Source organism: Cucumis sativus, chromosome 2 (genome assembly GCF_000004075.3).
Source record: "Cucumis sativus cultivar 9930 chromosome 2, Cucumber_9930_V3, whole genome shotgun sequence".
Lineage (NCBI taxonomy): Eukaryota > Viridiplantae > Streptophyta > Magnoliopsida > Cucurbitales > Cucurbitaceae > Cucumis > Cucumis sativus.
The window spans coordinates 18762957-18788474 of record NC_026656.2 but is presented as its reverse complement, the minus strand read 5'-3'; the positions used below and the strand labels follow the sequence as shown (position 1 = coordinate 18788474).

The window sequence follows — 25518 nt, the reverse complement described above, 5'->3', positions numbered from 1 at the left end:
GTTTGTCATATTTGGAACACTTCTAAGATGTTCCTAATCATTCAAAAGGGATTATAATTGTGTTTCGAAGTGTGGCTCTAACTGTTTCAAAATTATTTTCATCTTATTATCGAGGTTTCCTTAACTCCTAACTCCTAGCTCCTAGGTTGTACATCTTATTTTCAGTATAATACACATGATTTTAGTCAAATAGATCAAACAAATTTATAGGTGGATTTGAGGATCGATATATAACAAAATAATAAAAGGAGTGTGAATGTGAACTTGAAAAGTCCAAACTTTGGGGTCTACTTCACTATATCACTATTGGTTTTATTAGGCACAAATATTGTTCATTTCTTAATCTTAATGTTGACTATCTTCATGAGATTTGGTCATAAGCAATACAAGATCTGAAAGTTGAAGAACAGGACAAATACTGGTTCGGATAAATTCAGAATTATGAATGCAAAAAATTAAATGTTTACATGTGGCCAAAAAAAGTAGTTGCAACTTTGAATGCACATGAGACAGAAGAATACGAAAAGACTATCATTATTTTGATAATAAATCATGTGAGTGGACACTCAATTCTCTGATTTCTAATCTCGAGTTTAACAGTACTAAATGGTTTTTTTCTTCAAGACTTTCATACGAACCTATTTTTGAAACTTTACTTTTCGATTGGTGGTCAATTTTGTACATTCCATTGTTCTCAATGTAGTGTAGAAATTAAACTAAACAAAGTTGAAAGATTCCCTCAAAAAAACACAAGCCCTTGGGGCTTAGCACATTGCATTTGCTTTAAACTTCTTGGGTTGCTACGCCTGCTAAACCATTTGCTTTTGCTTTGAGCTGCTCTTCAATTTGCTCTCACCCTGCATATTGCATATCACAACCAACGTGACCGTTAAATACAATTTTTTTCCTTTCATTTCCTTTCATTCATTTTAGTACATGTATTTTTCAAATTTTTTATTTTTAAATCGCAGTTGATTTCTTTCAAAATATTCTGAGTCTATAACCCCTAACTTTATTATCACGATAGAAAATGGATTTGAAAATAACATTAAAGTAAAGTTCTAAATTTAATGGTGAAAACGATGAAAAGTAATAAATGATAATCCTTAAATTATTTAATAGACAGAAACGAAAAAAGGGAAGCAACCAAAAGTTAGGGATTAAAGAGTATTTTCCACTATAAAATTATGCAAATAATAGAACGAAAAAGACAATAATTCTTCTTAAAAAAAAGTGATGGGAGAGAAAACCGCGTAGATCTTATTCTCAATCCCATTATCCTAAAGAAGAAGAATAAATCTCAACAATTATAATATGAAACGAAACATCGATGAGCAAGAAATTTGAGTCACAGCTACGATGACTAACTTACTAACCTTTGATTTCATCGGAATTGGGTCAAAATCAACATGAACAGATTGCAAAGACATTCTAGCGATCTCCAAAAGTGCAGCATCTCGAGCGCCGGGAACATCGCCGATCAAATCCTCATACGCTGCTTCAAATGCATCGGACCAGAATCGCGGCAACCGCCCACCGCCGCCGTGTGTGTACAAATTCCACATGTGCCGAACATCCCTCTCCCGCTCTTCAACTTCCTAAATTTCACCCAAAAAAAGAAAGAAAGAAAAAAAAACCCTAAAACAGGTAACAGTAAACAAAAAACAAGAACCCACCATGGAAATGGCTAAAAAGGTTCACCAGAATGTCGAGATCGTCGAAGATCGGCTTGAGAGGACCGTCATAGAATCTGGCAAAGGTTCCGGCGGACCATTTAAGAGAAACAGAGCCGGTGAACATGGACCAGAAGGCGAGGAGGAGAATGACGGCTAAGGCCCAGAACTTGTAGCGAGCTTTTTTTGAGAGGAAGAAGGAGAAGGCAGAGTCTGATGAGGTGTCCTTCTTGAGGGCGGCCATAGTGGGTGAAAGCTCGGATTTCATATTTGGGGGAGAAACTGAGAGAGAAATGAATGGAGGATTTTTGTCGTAGGTGGGGGAGGGGGGGATTTATGTAAAAATGGGAATGGGTTTGAAGTTTATAATGGGAATTTATGAATGGTGAGTGTGTGATGAATGGGGCCAACGCCATGGACAGAGCTTCTTCTGCAATATTTTGCCGACGCAAGGGGGAAGTGGGACCCACTTAGTTGAAAGTATAATAACATTGTCTTCTTCAACTTATTGTTCCTTAGACTTAACCATGTGGGTTTCAAAAAATTAACCATTAGCTCACTATTATTTAGTGTCTACTTTTTTCTATTTACACCAAGTTTAGTTTTGTGGGTTAAAAGATCACTAATTAATTAGAAATTGATAAAGAAGTTATTGGTATTAACCATTGAGGATTGTTATGTTCTTTTATACTTTCATCATATTTCTAACATTAATATACATTCATATAGAGTTTGGCACAAGAAGTAACAAAAAGCCTAAACCCATTGACATTTTACTCTTTTGTGTGCATATTATACACACACATTCCTCCCCATGCAAAAAAAATATTTTAATTTGATTGTTAGATATGAAATGAGAGGATTCTATATATATCTTAATTACTATAGTTATAGTTAGATGTAAGAAATTAATTTAACAAAATAAGAGATTAAAGTTTGACCAAAGTAAAACTCCTTTCTTGAAACAAACAACTTGACAGCAACATTTTGACACTGTTTCGCCAGAGATCACGACCCACCCTTTTCAAATTCCCTACATTCTCATCCTCCAATACTCTTTCCTTTTTCTTAATCTTGTATAACTTCTCACGGATTCCTCAAAAAAGCTGAAAAATAACAAGAACCCAGGTGAGTTTTGGACGAAACTCTCTTGTTCCCTTCCCAAATCCAAACGCAATCAGAAATCTTCTATTTAACTTCACTTTGAATGGAAACCCATTGAAGAGCTCCTCCCCAGCTTCTTGAATGGCGAATCCGCGGAAAGGAAAGTTCTTTTTCATCTATTGTCTATTCGTTTTTGTTTTTCCCCATTGTTCTAGGGTTTTTGTATATAGTTCCAGCTCCTTTGAGCAAAACCAATCTGAAACTGAAGTACCTTTTGAAATTAGACAGTATGATTTACTGAAAAATCTTGAAGAGTTAGTTAGAAACCTTAGCGATGTAGTTTCTAAATTGGAGTTGATGTTATCTGATATACCCGCGGTGGTGAATAGGGAGAAATTGAATACTGATGGTGGAGATGACGGTTTGGATAATAGCATTCAAGCTGAGGGTAGGATGAGAGCTGTTTCAGTAACCAAATATAGTTTATTTTGGTCTGAGAGGTTTCACTTTTTGTCTGCAGTGAAACTGGAGTCTGATGCTACTTGTATCAATGTCTTGCCTCTTAGGGATTTTGAGGGGCATAGTAAGTATGTTGCAGTTGGAGATGAGAGAGGGAGAATTTATGTGTTTGTGATAAATGGAGATGTTGCGATTGAGCTCCCTACGGTGCCTGGATCGCCCGTTACCGCAATGTTGTCCTATATGTCAATTTATAAGAACGAGACTATTTTGGTTACTGGGCACAAGAATGGGGGGATCTTGATGCATCGGATTTGGGAGGGATCCAATGGGGAGGATTTGAATTTGATTTTCATGGAACATGTTGTAGAATTTGTGGCCACTGACAGTCGAGAGGACGAGTCACAGATTTCTCTATTGGAATTGCATTATGTTGGGAGGACTAGGTACATTCTGTCTTCGGATTTCAGGGGAAAGATCAAGGTTTTCAAAGAAGATGGTACGGTTTATGGTTCCGTCATGCCAACAAGTAGGCCGATAGCATTCTTGAAGCAGAGGCTTTTGTTCTTGACAGAAAGTGGTGCTGGCTCATTGGATTTGAGAAGCATGAAACTTAGGGAGTCAGAATGTGAGGGATTGAATCATTCCCTTGCTCTCAGCTACGTGTTTGATGCCACAGAGCGATCTAAAGCCTATGGTTTCACATCAGATGGTGATTTAATCCATGTTTTGTTGTTGGGAGATATAATGAACTTTAAATGCAGGGTCAGATCTAAACGGAAGCTTGAGCTTAATAAACCCCTTATGTTTCAAACAATTAAGGGTTATTTGCTTGTGAGCAGCAATGAGAAGGTTCATGTTTTCAATGTGTCGTCTCAGCATTATGTTCGAGTTGGTGCACCAAGGCTTCTATTTTCTGCTGCTCTAGATGAGATCAAATCATCTTTCCTTAATTACCAAAATTTGGATTTAGAGTCAAATTTTATGCCCTTAATATCTAGTGATCGTGAAAAGCTTGTGGTTCTTGGACTCGGAGAAGGATACGTAGGAATGTATCACTCTAATCTGCCAATTTTTAGAGGGGAGTTCAATTCAACTGTTTGGACAAGCCCTGTTCTGTTTTTCACACTCTTCCTCTTTGGAGCTTGGCATTTCTTTTCCAAGAAGAAGGAGGCCTTCACTTCATGGGGACCCGATGAACCTTTTAGTGCTACTTCACCTACTAGTGTAGCTCCAATGGGAACGGTATCCAACAACCGATCGTCTTTCACAGACACCCCTTCGAGAAGTACCGATATGATGGATATCAGAGGTGGTGGTGGTCTAAGAGGACCACCACGGCGTTATGGTTCTCCCACACGATATCCAGTTGGGGCAACAACTTCATTTAGACCAGCTACGACAAACAACCATAGCAGCTCCAGATCTGCAATTGATCCAAACTATAGGGCAGCTTCAGAGCTTAAATTTAGGGGTTCACCTTTAGAACCTCCAGGATTTCCAAAACGACGGGAGCCTCTATTTGCAAACAATCAAGTGGTCAGTCAGGTGGTGGATGAATGTTAAATTTTTGTTTAAAGAGCTCCAAGTTCGTGAATGGTAGTAAATTTTTCTGTTGGTCACTTTTGATCTCAGAATCTCTAGTCCTAAAAGGAAAAGAAAAAAAATAGTGAAATAATGCAATATCTATATCTCTCTTTTTTTTTGTGATTTTTCAAGATAGTAATTAGTACATCAAAGAAGGTAATTCTCATCAATTGATAAAAATGGAAATGGGTGGCAATTTTTCTTTCATTGAATAAAGAATACATTTAAATTTAATTTAACCCTCAACTAATTAGTCGAACAAACTAATATCTTCAAACAATCAATCAAGAAAGAAATCATAATTCATACTAATTTTAAAGAAAATGATGCTTTCATCTTAGCAGTTTCGGAAGCTCTTCAAAATTGCATCAAGGAACACCTCTGTCTCAAGGAATATTATTCGGTTGAAATTCAAATTGGAAGTCTAAGAAAAATCGATATAGGATAAACATGGCTAAAAATTCATGCAAATTATTTTCCAAAAATGTGTAAATTGAAAAAATGAGCTGCTAATTTTGATCGGGGATTTATACTTAGTTGACAATTGTTTTAAAGTTCATAAGCTTGCGGCACTCGACATGATGCTTGAATCTTCAATGGGTGATTATTGTACAATGGATCCAATCTCAAACTTCAAAATGGTTTTTAAAGTATCATTTATGTTGCTTAAATGCAATGGAGTGAAAGAGTAAGAAAGTGCAAAAGAGAGTATATTGAGAGTGAGTGAGGGAGAGGAACAAGTGAGTGTAAATGAAAAAACCAAGAGAAGACAGAGGAGTCGATCATGCTATTATGTTTAGGTAATTTTGACATTAAAGATCATAGAAACCACCAATTTGAAATGTAGTGTATCATTTCTCTCCACATCACAATTCAATTATCAAAACGAAATTTTCACAAATTATTCAATTATTTATCGGACAACTACACTTATACCAAAAGAATCTCATAATTAAACATCAATTAGTCTCTCGTCCTCACTTGGGATTTGGTCAACTTCGCGGCCGGCCGGCTACTCTCTCTTATCACAATTATTTATACACAGAGGAACGGAGCAATTCCCCGGCCATCATCCTCCCTTCTCTCCATGGCCAGAAGCTTCAAGCTTAAAGTCCGTCTCTTCATCTCCTTTTTCCGATTCTGCCGCCCCAAATACCTAAATGCTTTAACATTCCCCAAAACCTCTTCGCCGGAAAACTCCCCTTACAGGAAGCAAATTCCGGCAAACCCCGAATCCTGCTATAGCTGTTACCCTAATCCACCTTCACCACCGCCATCAACGCCGGTGGATTTCTTTGCCGACCCTTCCAAAGAAAAGTCCACATCAATCTGCAGTAGTTGCAAATTGAAATCATACGCTCGAAAAAACGGACTACTGCAAGGGAAAGAAAGCAGAGCCGAAACAGAGCATGAAATTAGCAGCGAAGAGAATCAGCGTTCTACTCCATTTTCTTGGATAACTAGAAAGGCATCAAAAATTAAGAAGAAGTTAAAGAAAACGGGGCTTAGAAGCAAGCCATTGAAGGCGAATGGCTACGGGGAAAAGGAAAGCGAAGAAACAGATGCGTTGGTGAACTCTTCGATAAGTTTCTCCGACGATGTATCACCAGTGAAGAGAAGTAAAAGAGCGTTGTACCTGAGGAAATTGGAAGGGAAAATGGGGAAGAGCTTTGTGCAGGTGAAGAGATCGAAGGAACCACAAGAAGATTTCAAGAGGTCGATGGCACAGATGATATTGGAGAAGGAGATTTTTGAAATAAAGGGGTTGGAAGAGCTTTTGCAATGTTATTTGACATTGAACTCGCCGGAGTATCATCGAATAATCGTCGGAGCTTTTTCTGAAGTTTGGGAGTTTCTGTTCTATGATTCCCACTTGAACAAGGCTGTTCAACGTGACTGACATAATCTTCTTATATAACGATGTATAAGAGAGTCCATTTTATATTCAATGATTATTATGAATAACATAATTTCTAACAGTAATGAGACAGCTCTCCATAATTAGATTTGCGAATTGCAACAAGTAATGAGAAAAAATCGATGCACAAATTAGCGGAATCTATACATGACGAGAAGCAAAGATCAAAGAGCTTATGTATGTCACATGACATCTCTTAAACCTTAGACAAAATAGACCCAAAATAGGAACGGAATTATAAAAGCAAGGCATATGTAGTACATAACAGATTTGATGCATTTCAATATATTAATTTAAATTTCTTGATTTGGCTTTCAATATGAGGTAAAAGGAAGGATAAGGAATTATCACTTCCTCATTAGAATCCTACAGCTGAACTCTTTTAAACTAGACATGGGAATTTACAACGAAAGAGAACGATGAGTCAGTATACGTTATGAATTAGTATACAAGTAGGTACAATTCCGAAAGTTACTGGGCTGTTTCACAATTTTCTGGACTCATTTTGGCAAAAGACGCAACATTGACATCGTCCTCGAATAGCCTAACTTCACAAAGCTTTCCACCAGCTTCATCAGCAAAAGTAACCTTCCTCTTCGCCTTCTGGGTTGCAACTGGCGAAACATTTGAATTGTGCTCTGCCGTATTCTGCAAATATTTATTCAACGTTTAGGGAAAGAAATATTATAGTGTTTTTCAACTGTTTCTCTTTACAAGATTTTAGTGAGGAACAAACCATTATTTTACAAAAGCGGTTGCAATCCCTTGACATGATTGAAATCCATTTTTTAGCACTTGTTTCCGCTTTTGTGGCATCAGCAATGGCTGTTCTCACCTGCCAAAGAATCAAAATAGTACATGAGGGGACAGCAGCATAATAGGTTACCTTAAGTCTAACTATCAAATATTTATACTGATTACAAGTTTCATGGAAGTTCAGGTGCTAATTGTTGATATACCAAAACCTAAACACCAATATGTAATAAGTTTTTATAGGAATGAACAATGTCCTAATTGACATAAGCACAAGCCCAATTAATCCTTTTATTCCAACAAAGCACATTTATCATTCACTAAGTTATCGTCCAAAAGACTATCGTCAAGATTAAAAGCTTTACAAAACAAATTCCTATATGCTAACGAAAAGTGCAAGGGAACATGGAAAATTCAGTTTCTCAACATTCTAGGAAAGCTAAAGCAAGCTGGGACAAGTACAATAAATGTGAGGGACATCTGCAATAAGGTAACAGTAATCAAGCTGTCAGTTAAGTTATGTTTCCATATATGTTTAGTTACCTCATCAGCGTTAAACTTGAAACTTGTAGATTTGTTGCCTTCAACATGAAGTCTGTCTTCTACAATTGCTTTCATTGACTTTAACTGAGTGGTAAGTTTTAGAGCAAGACATTCTATGTCCTGCATTTGCCTTTGTGTGAATGCAATTGCACTCTCTGAACAATTTTGGACCGTAGCTTGAGGAACTTTGGTGGTGCTCGATGAATGGAAACTTCTCTTCTTTGATTTCCTTATATTTTTCTCTTGATATATATCAGAATGCACTTGTTTTGTCTGGTCACACTCTTCAGCTGCGCCAACCCTGTACTTGGTTTGCTTCAAGTATGGTTTGACACCATATGCTAAAATGGAATGAGAAAACAATTAGGAAAATAAAAAATGGGAAGTAAAGAAACTATTACCAAGCTATCAGAACTTATCATAATTGTATTCCTAGAATTTCTAAGGATTCAAATATGCTTATAAAACAAAATAAGTCAAAATAAAATAACTACCAAATGAATCCACAATTTATATACACGTATCAGTGCCAAGGCTCGCTTGGTAAAACAAGTGTTGTATTCCAAAAGGGAGAGTGTTTAGACTTGCAAAGCTTTTAAGTAGTTCGTACTTTACCCTTTCTAAGGACTGCTAGCCTTGGCATTTTCTGGTCAGGAAAATGTTTTTACATTCTATTTATGAGGTAAATAACTTGCATATTAAGGCAGTAAAAACAACTTTTTTTTAATCATAATTACAAATAATCATAATAAATTATTATAAAAAAGAAGGATCAAAATGGGATAATATCAAAGCCACGTTCCCTACTAACTAACGTTTAACTTCAGGAACTTACTTTTGTATTCTTTGTCATGTAATCGCATAGACTTCATAGCCTTGGACAATCTTTCCTGAGATGTTGGGGAAATGGTCTGAAAGTGAAAACAAAATAATATTAGCAACCTCCGGATGGTTTTAAACCAAATATTAAATCAATTAGATGCAACTTACTGTTCTTGTTGATAACAGCCTTGTTGGATGGCGTTTAGGTTCTTCAAATTGATTAAATTTGTCCACAGAACCATCGAGATGAGAGTTTGGTGAAGTATTTCTTTCTGAATCGAAACAATCAGACATTTGTGGTTGTCTCTCCTTAGCTGGACATTCGTCATCAGATACCAAGTGCTGATCAGAACCTGAGTTACGATCACTGATAGGATTTGTTGAAATACATTTTCCATGGTCAGGGCTTAAGTTACTATCACAGGTAGATTCTGTTGGAATACTTCTTTCATCATCAACTACCAACTCATCTTTATAACTATTCTCAGTTAAACATACTTCAGCTCCATGACTCATCTCTGGAGCTTCCAAGCTATTCCGATTGGTCAATGCATGCAAATGAGTGGAGCCTTCACCATCATTCAGGCATGTGGCCTCGTGTGTAAAAGGTTTGCCTTCTGAAATATAAGTGTCACAGCACTGTTCCTCGGTCAGAGAAATTGCTTCTGATATATCTTTGCTGCTATTCTGACAGATGGCCACGTTTGTAATAGAATTATCTGGGGAAATGCAAGTGCCAGAGCATTGTTCCTTAGTCAGGGGAATAGCTTCTAATATACTAGAATTGGATATAAAACTTGGGGTATGTTGTCCCTTCATGCTCTCTGATGCAGAAAAATCTGAATGATACAGTTTATCTTCATTCATCCACTTGGTGCTGGATTCCCCTACCATTTGAAAAGTTCCGGGTTCATAGCCTTCAAAATATTCATGACATGCACTGTTTGTAACACAATATTCAGTTTCTTTCTCAGATGCTGTCAACCCTATATCTAAATTTAAACCACCAGGTCCAACAGGACCATTGAGACAAAAGTTTATATTTTCATCACAAAATAGAGAACACTCATTAATTGCGTAGTTTGTGTTCTGGATTTCTGTCACATCGATTTCAGGAGTTTCAACTTTAACGTCTACTGCTAGGGGTAGATTTGAACCAGAAGGAAGCAGATCTTCATCACTATTGGTTGGGTCGGAACTTCCAATTGTTTGGTCGCACTGTGAACTGGTAGATATTCTGCTTTCTTCACATTTGATTTTCAATTTTCTGCGTTTTGAAAGTTTGGATTTCCAGATGCTAAGCGCTAGATTAAGATCACTATCATCCTCCTCGGTTAACATGAATGAATGATCAAGTTCTCGTTTGACACATGTCTTCATCTTTTCCTTACTTGAGTCAACCGATCTTGACTGGCTCAGCTTTCTTTTCTTGCAACCTTCCATCATCTGTTTTAAAGTCATGCTATCAACTTCTAAATCACTCTTTTGCCCGTCACTATCACCTTTACTGTCAGAATCAGAAATCTTGGGCTCATCATTGCATAGTTTTCTTTCCGCGTAAAAGACTTGGGAATCCACCTTAAACTCAGATCTATGAGGAGTGTTTACTTCCAGACCTACTCTTGACCCTCGTGTTGGGAGTGGTTCTTGGGCTTTGTCATCTATAGATCCATATATGTCAGTAAGCTTCTTAAATACGACTGCAGGCTTTCCACGGTTGATGTTCAAAACTTTATTTACTACGCCGCCTTTAATGGCATTGATAGAATGCAAATGGCAGAAACTTCGCAACTCCATTGGATTATTCCTCTAATAAAATCAGGATAATACTTCCCTGCGGTGAAAAATACTTATTAAGTAATGGTAAAAATAAGTTTGACGAGATAGCATGATTCCGAACAACGAAGGGAAAATTGAGAAACAAAATAATGTAAGTTCACCCCCCAAAAATCTTTTCGATCTTCAGATTCAAGAAAATTTCAATAAAACTGCTACAAACTGAGAACATTGTTGCAATGAAGTTTCATATAGTTGAAAACCTTTTGACCTCCTGATTCATCACTCAAATTATTGATGAACAGAAGAATCGGCACGTTCGTGCAGCAAGAAAATTCAGTAACCACGAAACTAACAAGTGCGTGAAAAACACTAAGCAGACCGTTAAAGGAAGATGACAGTTCATAAAACTATCAAACATCGCAAGTAAATCCTCCACATAATACATTCATAATTTACTTCGAACTTTCAAACATAAAATTGCTAAATCAAGATATCGGTATGAACATTACTCGACTTAACCCTGGACATTACAGAACTATAGACGTTAGAAAAAACATTCCGATCAAACAAAACGCCTGAATCTAGATACGATAATAATGAACAGAGCTAACACCCAGGGTTTCATTCAAAAGCATGGATCCGAAATTAAGCTTATAAAATAAATGCGCTAATTCAGTCAAAGATGAAAAAAAGGGAAATATACGCAAATCTGGTAAACGAATCGATCTCCGTCGATTGAACAGCAGTACCAGATATGCAGATAAGCAAGAGCAGAGATGGACTAACCAGTGATGAGATTCTCTGGATCGGCAGCGGCAAGGTTGAGAAACGACGGAGAAGTAGAGCGATCAAAGGGCGGAAAGAAGCAGGTCACTCCAGTGGTAGAAAAAGGCGGGAAGGGAGATCTAGGGCTAGTTCTACCAAGAAGAAGATTAGAGAGAGAGTTGAGTTTCGCGCCAATTCGTCTGGCGGGAAATCGAGAGAGTGAATGAAACTGCGGAGCGAAATCCCCTTTTATATCGTGCCCTAGATCTGGCCCATTCTCTAAAGATTCGTTACTCCAAATCTGACCGTTGATTTTGTTGACCGAAAAATAGAGAGGTGCGCCTTTGACTCATTGACTCCATGCGTCCTTTTCTTCACTTTTTTTTCTAGTACAAGTCGGCGATATTAGGTATTTTTGCGTAAACTATTTTGATTTGATAAAAAATATAGTAAACACGGTAACAAGTAATAAAAAATGAATGAAAATCAAATAGTAAAAATTGTAGCAAATTGATAGTTCTTTGATAATGTTAGTATAACTAATTAGAAACTTTTAAATAATATTTATTGCCAGAGATAGCGTGATTATTATAGTTTTAAATAATATTTGTTTCATACGGCACCTGCCTATCTATAACATTAACACTAAATAGTTAAAATAAACTTAACTCTTTAGTTACTAACAGATGTTTCTCGTTCTTAAATCGAAAGTTGTATCTCGAACTGGACTAAATTTATATATGTGTGTAGACATTAATGTGATGTTGGTCTAACAGGCTTCAACAGATAAGTTATAAGCTAAGTTGTGGCTGTGGAATTATAGCTATTAAGCTACAATGTCATGGAACAGCAAAAGTTCAAAATTAGTTGGCATTTGGCATGTCCTGTGAATTGGACACTTGCAGTGACAAACAATAAGTGGCAGTACAAATTGATGCCACAAGTGTCATGGAACATTAAGACAACCAACGTGTCAATCTCTTTAATTGGTACAAAAGTAGTTTAAACAGTAGTAAGAACAGCAAAAGTAAATAGGAGTTTCAACTAATCAAGTAGCATCCTGGCTTTAAGATTAGTGGATTTCTAACCAAAGATCGTTTTGATTTTTAATGCACCGTGATCGGTCATGTTAAAAGTCTATAAGAGTTTGGATGTTGAAGTTATTGATTTCATTATATGCTCTCGCTATTCTTCAAACGTTATTTATATCAATACTTTAATGTCACTAGCCAAAATTATTGGGTTGTTTAATGATTTTGATATGGTAGGAGAGTGAAATATTTTGAGTTAAACTTTATATACTACGTTAGGGTCTTATTCTCATTTAGTATTGATTACCACGTATTGATCATTCGATAAGTTATGAAAACTAGCAATTTAAGTTTCTTAGTCAATTTAGTTATAAAAAGAATGCTGAGGGAAAAAAAAGTCTTCTATCTGCTCATAACTACTGTCGTTTCTTTTTTTTTAACAACATGTACAATATCATACATCACTACTAAATCTACGTGTAAATTCATCAAACATTGTTAATTTAAAATAGGGGTTAGATTATTAGAACTCGTGCTACTGGTTGGAGTAAGTTAAGTGTACAATTTAGAACATTTATTTGGTTGAAAAGGTGTGCAATTTGACGATACCATCAGCTATCGTGTAGATACAATAAAACAATCGTTTAGCTGAAGTAAAACTTATTAATTAGTAGTCATAAAATTTGTGGTTAAAAAAGTGCTGAATCCTTGAACTGTAGCAAGGAAAAGAAAACCAAGAGTTCCACATATGGGTTACGGGAAAAGAGAAAAAGATGAAAATTGTAATAGAAAGTAGGATAGAATTTAGGAAGAGATGGTGGAGTGCGCGACGATAATAAAGTTGACTGAAACTTGACCAAAGTAAAAACCCTTTCTTTCTCTTCTTCAACCAAATGGTCGGAAGCATTTTGACACTATTTCACCTGAGATCACGACCCGCCCTTTTCAAAACAGCTACTTCCTGATATTGCCATACTCTCCACCTCTGTTTTTATTTTATTACACTTTTCACAATCTCAATCTCCAATAACTTCTCACGGATTCCTCAAAAGAACAAAAAAGAAAACCAACCCAAGTAAGTTTTGGGCGAAACTTTCCTGTTCCCAGATCCAAAAAGGAATCAGAGATCTTGATTTAACTTCACTTTGAATGGAAACCCATTGAAGAGCTTCTTCCCACCTTCTTGAATGGCGATTGAGCGAAAAGGCAGGTTCTTTTTCATTTTTTTTCTTTTCATTTTTGCTTTTCCCCATGTTTCTAGGGTTTTTGTATGTAGTTCCAGCTCCCTTGAGCAGAATCAATCTGAAATTGAAGTCCCTTTTGAAATTAAACAGTATGATTTACTGAAAAATCTCGAGGAGTTAGTGAGAAACCTTAGCGATGTAGTTTCTAAGTTGGAGCTGAGGTTATCTGATATTCCCACGGCGGTGAATAGAGAGAAACTGAATACCGATGCTTTCAGACGGGTAGTGCCTGAGGTGGGGAAAGAGAAAAGGAAAGGGAAAGAAGAGGGTCTGAATGATGGTGGAGATGGTGGTTTAGACCATAAAATTCAAGATGGGGGTAGGACGAGAGCTGTGTCAGTGACCAAATATAGTTCATTTTGGTCTGAAAGGTTTCACTTTTTGTCTGCTGTGAAACTGGAGGCTGATGCTACTTGTATCAATGTCTTGCCTCTCAGGGATTTTGAGGGGCATAGTAAGTATGTTGCGGTTGGAGATGAGAGAGGGAGAATTTATGTGTTTGTGAGAAATGGAGATGTTGCAATTGAGCTTCCTACTGTGCCTGGATCGCCCGTTACTGCAATGCTCTCGTATATGTCAATTTATAAGAACGAGACCCTTTTGGTTACTGGGCACAAGAATGGGGCGATCTTGATGCATCGGATTTGGGAGGGATCCAATGGGGAGGATTTGAATTTGATTTTCATGGAACATGTTGTGGAATTTGTGGCCACCAACAGTCGGGAGGACGAGTCACAGATTTCTCTATTGGAATTGCATCATGTTGGGAGGACTAGGTACATTCTGTCTTCAGATTTCGGGGGAAAAATCAAGGTTTTCAGAGAAGATGGTACCGTTTATGGTTCTGTCATGCCAACGAGTAGGCCAATAGCATTCTTGAAGCAGAGGCTTTTGTTCTTGACAGAAAGTGGTGCTGGCTCATTGGATTTGAGAAGCATGAAACTTAGGGAGTCCGAATGTGAGGGATTGAATCATTCTCTTGCCCGGAACTACGTGTTTGATGCCATGGAGCGATCTAAAGCCTATGGTGTCACATCAGATGGTGATTTAATCCATGTTTTGTTGTTGGGAGATATAATGAACTTTAAATGCAGGGTCAGATCTAAACGAAAGTTTGAGCTTGATGAACCGCTTGCTTTTCAGACAATCAAGGGTTATTTGCTTGTGACTAGCAATGAGAAGGTTCATGTTTTCAATGTGTCCTCTCAGCATTATGTTCGAGTGGGTGCACCAAGGCTTCTATTTTCGGCTGGTTTGGATGAAATCAAATCATCCTTTCTAAATTACCAGAATTCGGATTTAGTATCCGAAGCAAACTTTATACCCTTAATATCTAGTGATCATGAAAAACTTGTGGTTCTTGGACTCGGGGGTGGATATGTAGGAATGTATCGCTCTAATCTTCCAATTTTTAAAGGGGAGTTCAATACAATGGTCTGGACAAGCCCTGTTCTGTTTTTCATACTCTTTCTCTTTGGAGCTTGGCATTTCTTTGCCAAGAAGAAGGAGGCACTCACTTCATGGGGACCGGATGACCCTTTTACTGCCACTTCACCAACTACTGGAGCTCCAATGGGAACTGGATCCAGCGAGCGAGCCTCTTTCATAGACACTCCTTCGAGAAGCACTGATGTGATGGATCTCAGAAGTGCTGGTGGCCTAAGAGGTCCACCACGGCGTTATGGTTCTCCCACAGGGTATCCAGCTGGCGCAACAAGTTCCTTTAGGCCAGCTACGACAAACGACCATAGCTCGAGACCGGCTGCAGTTGATCCAAATTATAGAGCAGCTTCAGAGCTAAAATTCAGGGGCTCACCTTTGGAACCTCCAGGATTTCCTAAACGACGAGAGCCTCTATTTGCAAACAATCAAGTGGTTAATCAAGTGGTGGACGATAGCAGCTAAAAGAGAGGTGATTATCAACTAGAAATCTTTGCTTCAAAGAGTTTCAAAATTCCTCAATCCTATTTACTTCTTTTTTTATTTATCCAATTCCCGACTGCTTGTTTGCTGGTAGATATGAACATGTTTGATCTCGCAATATATCTATCTCTTTTTTGTAGCTGCATGCAAAAGAAAGCTAAAATATAGTGAAATAATGCAATTTTATTTTGAAACTGATGTTTCCCTTTGTGACTCTAACTACTAGTTTTCTTAGTACTTGCAAAAGGATTTGATCATGCCTCCAAAATCTTACCATCAAAGCTCTGAGTCTTAAGTTACATCCAACTTCTTTAAGTGACATGTAATTGTATATCATGTAGAAATAGAGAACCACAAGTTATCACAGGCAATGTTAGAACAGGAGTCTCTCCCTCTGTCCATGAGGCGTGAACGTAGATAAATCTCTTTGTTGATTCTCTACCATTTACTTTTTTTTTTTTTGCTTGTATGTTGATTTCCTAGCAGGTAACTTATCTTGAAATAAATTCTTGGTACAGTGGGGTTCTTGCTTATTTGGGTTAGTTTAGTTCATACTGATCTCCTAGCTAGCAAATTGTTGATATTTAGTATGGACAACTTATTTCATCGTTATTATGTTCTTGTTCAGTCACCAACCAAACTATCTCAGTCCGACTTGTTTAGGTCAATTTAGATTGAGTTCACCGATTTAGTTTTGATTTAGCATGATTTTTGTAAGGATTAAAAGCAATAATTCAAAGGTCAAAGCCTAGTATGGGAGACCCAAAGCGCATATGAATAGCATTATTGCAAACAGCAGAAAAAAGGCAATTGGGTTCCTTTCATCTCGAAGTTGAAGACACTAGGTTTTTGCAATCAGCAAAAAAGAAAAAGAAAGAAAGAGAGAGATCAAAAAGCAACTCAAAAAGTTGAATCAAAATTGCTATGATTACCTGTCAGTCTCTCCTTTTTATCCCTGTGAAAATTCTCCACACCATGCATTGTACTACCTTTTTTTTTTAATTACTTTTTCTGTAATTTCTCAATCTTTTAGTTGGATGATTGTGTGGTTTCTTACTTTTCCTTCCACTTCAAATTCATCACGTTTGAGAAAATTATTATAGGAACCACACACACTCAACATCCCCCAAATAAAAATTGGCTCACTCTTGAAAACCCAAGTTTTGCAGCATTTTGACTGTATGATCACAAACTGACGTTACAAAACGTCTCTACACGTTCTAAATCTTGATTTTCACTTCGTTTTTTCCTTATAATTACTTGCTACTCAATATGTTTTTAAAGAAAACGATAGTTCGAAAAAAAGAGGAAAAATATCTGAGAGTAAAGAAAGTAGAGTATCTACATGTGGATTTTTAGACAGTAAATTAAATTGTCTTGAATCATTGAATGTATACATAGACATGTCTTTTTTAGTTCTAATTTTTTCCCTCGAAACTTTTGTCTACACTATTTTATAAGTGAAATAGAAGATATTAATACAAAACGTAATGCCAATTGGATGAAAAAACATCAATGAAGCCTCTGATACATATCTTAATAATTATGAAATACAAAAGTAATATAATTTTTTTCTCTGTATTATGTAAATTATAACAATTTATATATGAATGAAAGATGCAATCTAAAGAAATTGTCCTGTTTTGTTTCTTTGTTGGGTATATTTGAAGTCCCACGTGGTGCAGGCTATGAGCGAATCAGGGACTGCCCCGCCATTCAAAACGAGCAGATGCAAAAATTATTACCCAGAAGAGGATGAAGTTATTATTATTAACCACGTACACAAGGTCCACTACTTTCCACCTTTTCAGTTCCATTTTCCAATAAACATTAAATTAAAAGGTCAAAAATCTTTCTACAAAGTTACAAACACCATAATTTAACTCTAAAATCATCTTAATTTATACTCTAAATCCAAGAAGTTGTTTAATTAAATTATTAATCAATCATTTTCGACGTAAACATCTGTTAATGATATCGTTTAAGCTTTTACTTTCTTTCTAACACGGATCCACAACGATATCTCCTTACGATTTTGGTCGATTTTATTGTATGTTTAAAAGAGTATAATTTTGATATTTATATTGGATGGATTTGTTATAGTTTTGAAAAAAACGGGCAATATTACTACGATATACAAGTTTAGTATGAGTTACTATATGATTTATTTAGGAAATGGTTAGAATTGGAGGTATAACATAAGATAACATAATAGTAAAAAAAAAAAATGCATCTAATAAATGTGATATCATATGTGTAAGGGAATCTTGCAGACGTGTTGAAATTGGTTAGCCATCATTTCTTCCAATAATGGAAATGTCGAAAGAGCCCCTCCCTCTTAAGTCCCCTTATATTATTTAAAAAAAAGAAAGAAAAGAAGGATTATGATTGTAACTTTTGAAAATTAGGTGATGTCTATTTTTCCGTAGCTGTCCTCACTCCCAAATCCAGAGAAAGTCCCTACCCCTAAAACGGACAAAAAAGTATATTTACCTTTTTATCACTCAGTTTCTATTATATGCAACCATTCCTACATTTTCCCATCTACAACCTTTTCTTTCTCTTTTTTTCCTTTCTAAATCAAATAAATCCCTCATTTTCTGCCTTTTCCTCTCCCACCTCGCCACCTCGCCACCTCGCCACCTCGCCACCTCCCCTCTCCACACCTTTACTTCCTTTTTGTACTCTAACGTACAAATCATTTCCCCCTCATTTCCCCCGCCCCGTGACTCCTCCGCCTTTTCTTATCATTTCATATCCCCATTCGTAACACATACCTATCCTCTCAAACTTCCCATTTCCTTAATGTATGTATAATCATATGATCATTCACTCTACGGATTTTATTAGACTACAAGTGAGACGGAAATGTTAAAGTTTTCATTTAATTAAATTCCATATCAACTATTGAGTTTCTGTTTGATGTTCCAATATAATTATAATAATACTCACACTTTCAATTATTATAGTTTACCATTAGTTTTTAAATTACAAACTTTGTCCATCAAACTAAAATAATTTGTATCAAAATACAATTTTTTATAGCTTTGTACTTCAACTACTATTCTGTAATAGCATATCTATAACCTATGATATATAAAAAGCTATAATCTAAAATAAACTTTTTAAGACGGATTTGCCCTTCTATATTTTAATTAACTACATTTATATTCTTTTTCTAATTTGAAATAAAATAAATGGCTTTAAATTAAATATATTCAAATAAAAACTTTATTGCGTAAATTGGTTTTTAAATGAAGATTGAAACTGCTCGTTATAAAAAATTACTTGTTAATAATCCAATAGTTGATAATATTTTTTATCCACATTTGGTTTATCTTTTATATATATATTATATGTATGATAACAGAGTTATTTGGTATTCATAAATAAATATTCCAAAGTAACATCGATAGTTAATAAAAACAATGAGTTGTTTCTATATCTAAAAATAGTTTATAAATTTAATTTGTATATATTATTGATAATTAAAAAGTATATGCATAGAAAAACATACACATAAACATTTGTTTTAATAAATAAATAAATCACTAGACCAACCAACAAAAGATAATTGAATTATGATATAAAACTAATGATATTGTTTTTTCTCTTCTCTTGAAGTCCAGTTAATGCGTCCAATAGTTTGAAAACCTTCTTCACAGTTAAGAAATAACCACAATTCTCATATAATAAATTATATATAACGTCAAAACAGTTAATTAAATTAGTTACATCATATTTATATTTTAGAAGTATATGTCAAGTACTATTATAATCAATGTCTTTTTAGTTTTGTCATGGTTGAAAAAGTTAAATACTAACTACCATATGATTTGTTTAGTTTAATTAGTTACTTAAATATATATTTTAATATTTTTAAATGTATCTTACAATTTTATTGCGTTGGAAGATGTAAACACCACTTTACGTGAATTTATTCAATTTAAAGAGAAAATGTCAATCAACGTTTAAAAAATTATACTATTCATTTGAAAAAAATCATACTCACTCATCAATAATTGTATGGCATAAATTTAGTAGCGTCTCCAATTTTTATATTTATTTAAATACTAAATCTGTAATTATATTAACACACTAGTTATAAGTTACGAAATACAATTTAATACCCTTGACATTTAACATTTTAGGGATAGAATAGTTGAATTATAATAATTTATATTTAAAGGGTAGATTATTGAAAGATAAATGAAAAATAGTAAGATAATAATAATATAAAATTTAAAATTAGGGGAGCTAAGAATGGGAGAATAGGAGGAGGGGTATAATTGTCTTATCGCAAATGGAGTTTGAAAAATGGAATAAATAATTGGACTAGACGACAAGCACCGGCTGGAGTAGTCCGACTTGGCCCGACAAAAATCATAGACCCGCAGATCCAGACACGTGGCGCAACGCATGAGCAGACAAAAAGATCAGACTTCCCGTGGGCCCCAGACCTCCCCCTAAACCATAGTTCCAAATTCTTAACCATGGTTAGCGCGCCGCTTTAATCTTTTGATTTTTTTCCTTGACTCAAAAAAAAAAAAAAAAAGTGAAAAAAAAACCCACAAAAATTTAAATTTCTGTCTCTTTCTTCAACCTCTCTCCCTTCGCCTCCTCTCTCTTGTTCCTCTCAAGTGTGAACTGTGAAGTGGCCGCCGCCTCCAAGGACCACGAATTCCCGGCCACAAATCCGATGACCCAGTTCATCTCAATTTAATTACGTAAAACTCAAACCAGATAATGCTCTGTATACATTTCTAACTACTCCGATTTTCATTTCTTCTCCAGCAATAATTTTCTAAATCCAATTAAGTTAGGGCTCGAAATCATCACCAATGGTATCGGCAGAGAATAATTCTCCAACAGCGACGGTTGCTGCATCTTCCCCGTCAGCAGTTGAAATCGAGACAATCGACACCGTGACTCCAGCAAAGAAGAAGCGGAATCTCCCAGGGATGCCAGATCCAACTGCGGAGGTTATAGCTCTCTCGCCAAAATCGCTTCTAGCAACAAACCGATTCGTGTGCGAGATCTGCAACAAAGGATTCCAGCGAGACCAGAACCTGCAACTTCACAGGCGCGGCCACAACTTACCTTGGAAGCTCCGGCAAAGGACGAGCAATGAAATTCGAAAACGAGTCTACGTCTGTCCAGAACCTTCTTGCGTGCATCATAATCCGGCTAGGGCACTGGGTGATCTAACCGGCATTAAAAAGCACTTCTCTAGAAAGCACTGCGAGAAGAAGTGGAAGTGCGAGCGGTGCTCCAAGAAATACGCCGTTCAATCGGATTGGAAAGCGCATATGAAAACCTGTGGGACTAGAGAATATAAATGCGATTGTGGAACTTTGTTTTCTAGGTAAAATTCACTAATCAAATCTTCAATTAATTCACGTTATTCATTTTATCTCCTCAAATTTCTTGAACTTCTTTGTTTTCTTTTTTTTCAAAGGAGGGATAGTTTCATTACGCATCGGGCTTTTTGCGATGCTTTAGCGTTCGCAAGCTCGGATTCCAATGTTATTGCCGCCGCTGCCGCCGTCACAGCAGCGGTTGCTTCTTCGCCATTGGCCACCATGCCGGTGTCTCCTGGTTTGTCAATTCAAAGCTCAGGTAAAAATAAATGCTCACTTGATCTCGTTCGTTCTATGATTATGGAAAAATTAATTTTGTGTTTCTTGGTTGATTGCTTGATTTAGAAAAGGTAATTAATACTGGCAAAGAAATTAAAGTTGGATAGGTAAAATTTTGTATATATTGTGGAAGAAAAACCTAGAGAAAAGCTTGCTGTCTTGATGTGATTCATTGTTGTCCTTGTTAATCAAGGGACTTTTGTCCTTTGAATTGATTTTCCAAAAGGTTTAGTTTTTATAAACAATTTTTATAACATTTGTAGAAACATATTTTTAAATTCTAGAAAATTATAATTACTGCTTGGTTTGAAAGCTTATTAGTCATCATAAATTTTGGATTTCATTTCACCCATATATTAATTTAATAGGGGTGATTTATCACAACATGGACAACTTTTTTAGTAGTAATAATTTGGAGTAGTACCATAAACAAAAAAAAAAAAGAAAAAATGTAAATTTAATATTACATCATAAATAATGTATTTATTGCATTCCGAAAAAATAAAAAAAAATTTAACATGTGTATAGTTGAATAATTTGGTATGTCGCACCAAATAAAATGTTTCTAATGCTGCTCTAGCTAGGATCTACTTTTTAAGCAAATTTATTGTTTTCTTTTTAGTTTTGTTGATAAGCTTTTTTTGTTAATTGAGCTCACTTGATTTATTTGATCTTATTTAAATTTAAGAAGTCTTGGAAGTCCAAAATTAATTGTCTATTATTATTGTTATTATTTGAATTTAAAATCTTGTTGTCTTGTTATCTCATCGCTCCAAATAATTTAGTGCTGTTTTGGTGGTTACTTACTCTCTAATTGATTAATATTGCTACTTGCTGTTTCTAGATATATCTTCCTATTAACTAAGGTTGAAAAATACTAATTATAAAGTTGAAATTTCATCAATATTCTCTCTTACTTGATACGACTAATGATTGGATAACTGTGTTCGTTCATTTCATCAATTTTACTCTCGACTTTTTTAATTTTGAAGTCTTGTCAAGTTAGACCAATTGAGGGCGTTTGGCTCGCTGTCTTGACTTGAGTTTATAGGTTGAAGTTAGTAACTTTGTATTTAGTTATGAAAAAGTGTTTACTTTTCAAACAGCCGTAATTTTTACTCCGGCAAGTTTTGAAATTGGTAACTTAAAAAGCTACCAAGTTTAATCTAAAGATGTAGCTTTAGACTTTCCTCAACCTTTTCCTTTCATGGATGTTTTGGGTGCAGAACCACCGGACATTCCCATGGGGCCTCCGCCATTAACACCAGCAGCGACAAGCTTAACCTCAGCCGTGGCCTCCACCGTTAACAAAACCTGCCAAACAAATGGCGGTGGAGCAAGCGTTTTCGCTGGTGTATTTTCTTCTTCTCCTCCCACTGTTACAAGTGCTCCCCCTAATCCGCCCCATCAACTCACCACCGGCGTCAACCGACCAGACGGTGGCAATGATCCCTCGACCACCGCCATTGAGCCCACATCGCTCTCTCTCTCAACGTCCCTCTTCCTCTCATGTAGAGCCTCAGCCTCATCGGGCTCAACCTCAGCCTCTTCCATTTTTCAAGACCATACTCCACATTACTCTCTGTCGCCTCAGCCCGCCGCGATGTCCGCCACTGCCTTGCTGCAGAAGGCTGCCCAAATGGGCGTCACCAGCTCCACCGCCTCCTCTTTGCTTCGTGCCTCTGGGTTATCGTTGTCGCAGTCTCCTGGCCCCGCCATCTCCATGACGGCTGGGCTCGGACTTGGATTCGGCAATGAACCCACCACGCGGGATCTCCTAGGACTGGGCATGGGCGGAGGAGGAGGAGGAGGTGGTGGGGTTTCCGGCAGTGGTATTTCTGCTCTTTTCTCGTCGTTTGATGGTTGTGACGTTGAAGCTGCCTCGCCTTACGGCGGCGGCGGGAGTAATGGGTTATGAAATTTGACCATGGGCTCAGCCAGGTTCTGCATCGGATTCCGGTAAGGTATGTGTATAGGAAACGGATGCATGCAGGTTCTTGGTTACCACGTGGGTCAACATTTTGCAACAGCGAATAGATTGTACAATTTTTTTTTTCTCTTTTCTTTTCTTTTGTACAATTTTTCTCTCTCTCCCTCTCTTTTTTTAATGATGTTATTATAATTCCAAATTTTTGCTTTGTTTATTTTCAATTAATGCTTTCAGTTCTACTTCAGGAGTTTTTATTAAATTCATTTTCCACTATGATTGTTAATTATTGATCGAGCTGAATCTGTGTGTATATATATTAGTTACGTTCCATTCCTTTTATTCTATTTTATTTTTTCTGAAGAATTCTTAAAAAAATTATCTCAGATATATTCATCTTCTTAAAATTTGCAATATTACATAGGAATTCTTTTTTTTTTATTATTATTATTATTATCTTTTCTTTGAAAAAGACATCAAATTTTAACATGGAAATTATTTTAGGTATTAAGAAATGAAATACATATTGATATTTCAATTTAATGTTTTAATTGTTTTTTGAAGTTTATTAACTAGAAATGAAAAATAAAAAAATAATTAGATGGTTTTTATGTATATATTCCTCAAGAGAATTATTCTTTTGATTCTTTTTTCTCTTTTAGAAACCGTCGTTCGTATGAGATTAATGAATCGGAGTCCGATTCATGCATTTTAAGAAAACAAGAGTTCATCTCCATTTTCATGTTACTTTTCTTAGTCATAGAGCACTAGACATTCCCTTTTTCTTTCTCGTGTTTATATCATAATTCAATCATAATTAAACAATTTTCATTGATTGAATTGTGGAAACGATTTTGATTGTATGAAAATAGGATACAGTGTTTAAAAGTTTAGGGAGAATTTTGTTTGTATCAACCACTGTGTAAGAGCATGCATTTCTCTAAACACTATATTCCTCAAAACATTTCTCAACTCTTAGCATATGTAGAAGGTGTCAAACTCTCTTTCTATTTGTGAATTATTATTTCATTCTTGTGAACTCATAAATCACTACAAATTTCCCCAAAGTGGGAGAATAAACAAGTGGTAGTGGTAGCAATTTAACTGGATGAGATCAACATTAGATAGGATGCATAATGATTGATTTTCTTTTCTTTTGTGTCTTCAATTGTTGTAGTGTTTCTAGTGGTAATTTAAAAGAAAATGAAGCATTAATGAGAAGCTGAGAACACATTCTATTAGTGAAGGGATCGATGGTAAAAAAAAATTATTGCTTAGAATTTTGGAATTTTGTTGCTAAGTTGAAGTTAAAAATAATTATCTAAACATTTCCTAAAAAACATTATTCAAATTAGAAAACTGGGCCCATAAAGAAGAAGATCCGGCCCATTTGCCAACGTACGGGTTTTTGTTTCTATTTATAAAATTTTGAATTGCATTTGGTACTAAAATGTATTTTGTTACCTGAAGATTTTTCTTCTAAAGCAAAATATATTTATGAAAACTAATCTTTTGAATTAGATATTACAATATTTAATGTTCTATTTGTTTTTAAATACTTATTAGGCACTTTATTAATCATGATCGATCTTATATATATGTTCGTTAAAAGAAAAGTGTCAAACTAGGAAAACTCATGTACAACTTAAAACGTCTAAACTTAAATTCCAACAACTCTTATTGCCTAGTCCAAATATATATACCAGCTTATCTTCACCATGCAACTCTTACTTGAGAGAAAAAAACTTAAATCGTAAGTCTGACATTCGATGAGTAACGTTTTAGAAAAACCTTTGAGAATACAAATAACATCTTTAAATTCATTTTGCAAGATCAATTTCACAACATCTCATCATGTGCTAAAAACATTAAATATCACATTGGCATCTACTTATTTCTTTCGCCAGGACATAAAACCATTCCCACGTATAGACCACTATGACGACTCATATCATCATCAACATCCCCTGGAGATTTACAGGTTCAATTCCAATTGCTTAGGTGGTCGATTCAAATACGGACATCTCAAAACATCTAACCACCTTCTCATTACTGCATAGACCTTTCAACACATGTTTATCTTGACTCTTGTGTGCACATAATAGCTAACTCAATATAATAATAAAACTAATGATTTACTCGCATATAAGCATTGTAAAACATAAAATCACCAATACTTAAAATATGGTTTGATGAGATTGAAAAATCAACCGACATGTTAGAAACTAAAGTCTAAATATTATATATTCATACGTAGAGACACATAAGATGATTGTCACATTATTAAGTCATATTGACTAGAATTCACTTATTATTGTACTCATGGCAACATCAATGCTGCAAGCTAAAGG

At 35.7% G+C, this 25518-nt stretch overlaps 6 protein-coding genes across 6 annotated transcripts; 4 read left to right on the top strand and 2 right to left on the bottom strand.

The window, feature by feature from the left end:
- Window positions 1–505: 505 nt before the first annotated feature.
- On the bottom strand, window positions 506–2190 carry LOC101218892. The gene is made up of 3 exons (XM_011651314.2): window positions 1702–2190; window positions 1377–1598; window positions 506–857 (listed from the first exon to the last, which is right to left on the bottom strand). Exons 1-3 carry the CDS (start codon window positions 1939–1941, stop codon window positions 810–812), a joined length of 510 nt encoding a protein of 169 aa, XP_011649616.1. The 5' UTR covers window positions 1942–2190; the 3' UTR covers window positions 506–809.
- A 441-nt stretch (window positions 2191–2631) lies between these two features.
- On the top strand, window positions 2632–5003 carry LOC101217000 (uncharacterized membrane protein At1g75140). The gene has a single exon (XM_011651315.2). It carries the CDS (start codon window positions 2919–2921, stop codon window positions 4800–4802), a length of 1884 nt encoding a protein of 627 aa, XP_011649617.1. The 5' UTR covers window positions 2632–2918; the 3' UTR covers window positions 4803–5003.
- A 907-nt stretch (window positions 5004–5910) lies between these two features.
- On the top strand, window positions 5911–6723 carry LOC105434755 (transcription repressor OFP8). Its single transcript, XM_011651888.1, has one exon. The coding sequence runs from the start codon at window positions 5911–5913 to the stop codon at window positions 6721–6723; it is 813 nt and encodes a 270-aa protein (XP_011650190.1).
- A 271-nt stretch (window positions 6724–6994) lies between these two features.
- On the bottom strand, window positions 6995–11628 carry LOC101219369. The gene is made up of 6 exons (XM_004152659.3): window positions 11425–11628; window positions 9028–10693; window positions 8873–8948; window positions 8038–8378; window positions 7478–7576; window positions 6995–7389 (listed from the first exon to the last, which is right to left on the bottom strand). Exons 2-6 carry the CDS (start codon window positions 10654–10656, stop codon window positions 7213–7215), a joined length of 2322 nt encoding a protein of 773 aa, XP_004152707.2. The 5' UTR covers window positions 10657–10693; window positions 11425–11628; the 3' UTR covers window positions 6995–7212.
- Window positions 11629–13228: 1600 nt separating this feature from the next.
- Window positions 13229–17544, top strand: LOC101218181 (uncharacterized membrane protein At1g75140). Its single transcript, XM_011651311.2, has 2 exons — window positions 13229–15590; window positions 17272–17544. Exon 1 carries the CDS (start codon window positions 13622–13624, stop codon window positions 15581–15583), a length of 1962 nt encoding a protein of 653 aa, XP_011649613.2. The 5' UTR covers window positions 13229–13621; the 3' UTR covers window positions 15584–15590; window positions 17272–17544.
- Window positions 17545–20131: 2587 nt separating this feature from the next.
- On the top strand, window positions 20132–23503 carry LOC101217471 (zinc finger protein GAI-ASSOCIATED FACTOR 1). Its single transcript, XM_004152734.3, has 3 exons — window positions 20132–20966; window positions 21060–21220; window positions 22467–23503. Exons 1-3 carry the CDS (start codon window positions 20443–20445, stop codon window positions 23156–23158), a joined length of 1377 nt encoding a protein of 458 aa, XP_004152782.1. The 5' UTR covers window positions 20132–20442; the 3' UTR covers window positions 23159–23503.
- The last annotated feature ends 2015 nt before the right edge of the window (window positions 23504–25518 follow it).

Excerpts from the sequence above, each read along its gene's own strand:
- LOC101218892 (XM_011651314.2), bottom strand. The coding sequence starts at position 1,941 with ATGAAATCCGAGCTTTCACCCACTATGGCCGCCCTCAAGAAGGACACC. Across the intron at positions 1,599-1,701 it reads TCGACGATCTCGACATTCTG|GAAGTTGAAGAGCGGGAGAG; the intron begins GTGAACCTTTTT and ends GGTGAAATTTAG. Across the intron at positions 858-1,376 it reads CAATTCCGATGAAATCAAAG|GGTGAGAGCAAATTGAAGAG; the intron begins GTTAGTAAGTTA and ends TGCAATATGCAG.
- LOC101217000 (XM_011651315.2), top strand. The coding sequence starts at position 2,919 with ATGGCGAATCCGCGGAAAGGAAAGTTCTTTTTCATCTATTGTCTATTC.
- LOC105434755 (XM_011651888.1), top strand. The coding sequence starts at position 5,911 with ATGGCCAGAAGCTTCAAGCTTAAAGTCCGTCTCTTCATCTCCTTTTTC.
- LOC101219369 (XM_004152659.3), bottom strand. The coding sequence starts at position 10,656 with ATGGAGTTGCGAAGTTTCTGCCATTTGCATTCTATCAATGCCATTAAA. Across the intron at positions 7,577-8,037 it reads TCAAGTTTAACGCTGATGAG|GTGAGAACAGCCATTGCTGA; the intron begins GTAACTAAACAT and ends ATTCTTTGGCAG. Across the intron at positions 7,390-7,477 it reads ACCGCTTTTGTAAAATAATG|AATACGGCAGAGCACAATTC; the intron begins GTTTGTTCCTCA and ends AAATATTTGCAG.
- LOC101218181 (XM_011651311.2), top strand. The coding sequence starts at position 13,622 with ATGGCGATTGAGCGAAAAGGCAGGTTCTTTTTCATTTTTTTTCTTTTC.
- LOC101217471 (XM_004152734.3), top strand. The coding sequence starts at position 20,443 with ATGGTATCGGCAGAGAATAATTCTCCAACAGCGACGGTTGCTGCATCT. Across the intron at positions 20,967-21,059 it reads TGTGGAACTTTGTTTTCTAG|GAGGGATAGTTTCATTACGC; the intron begins GTAAAATTCACT and ends TTTTTTTCAAAG. Across the intron at positions 21,221-22,466 it reads TTTGTCAATTCAAAGCTCAG|AACCACCGGACATTCCCATG; the intron begins GTAAAAATAAAT and ends TTTTGGGTGCAG.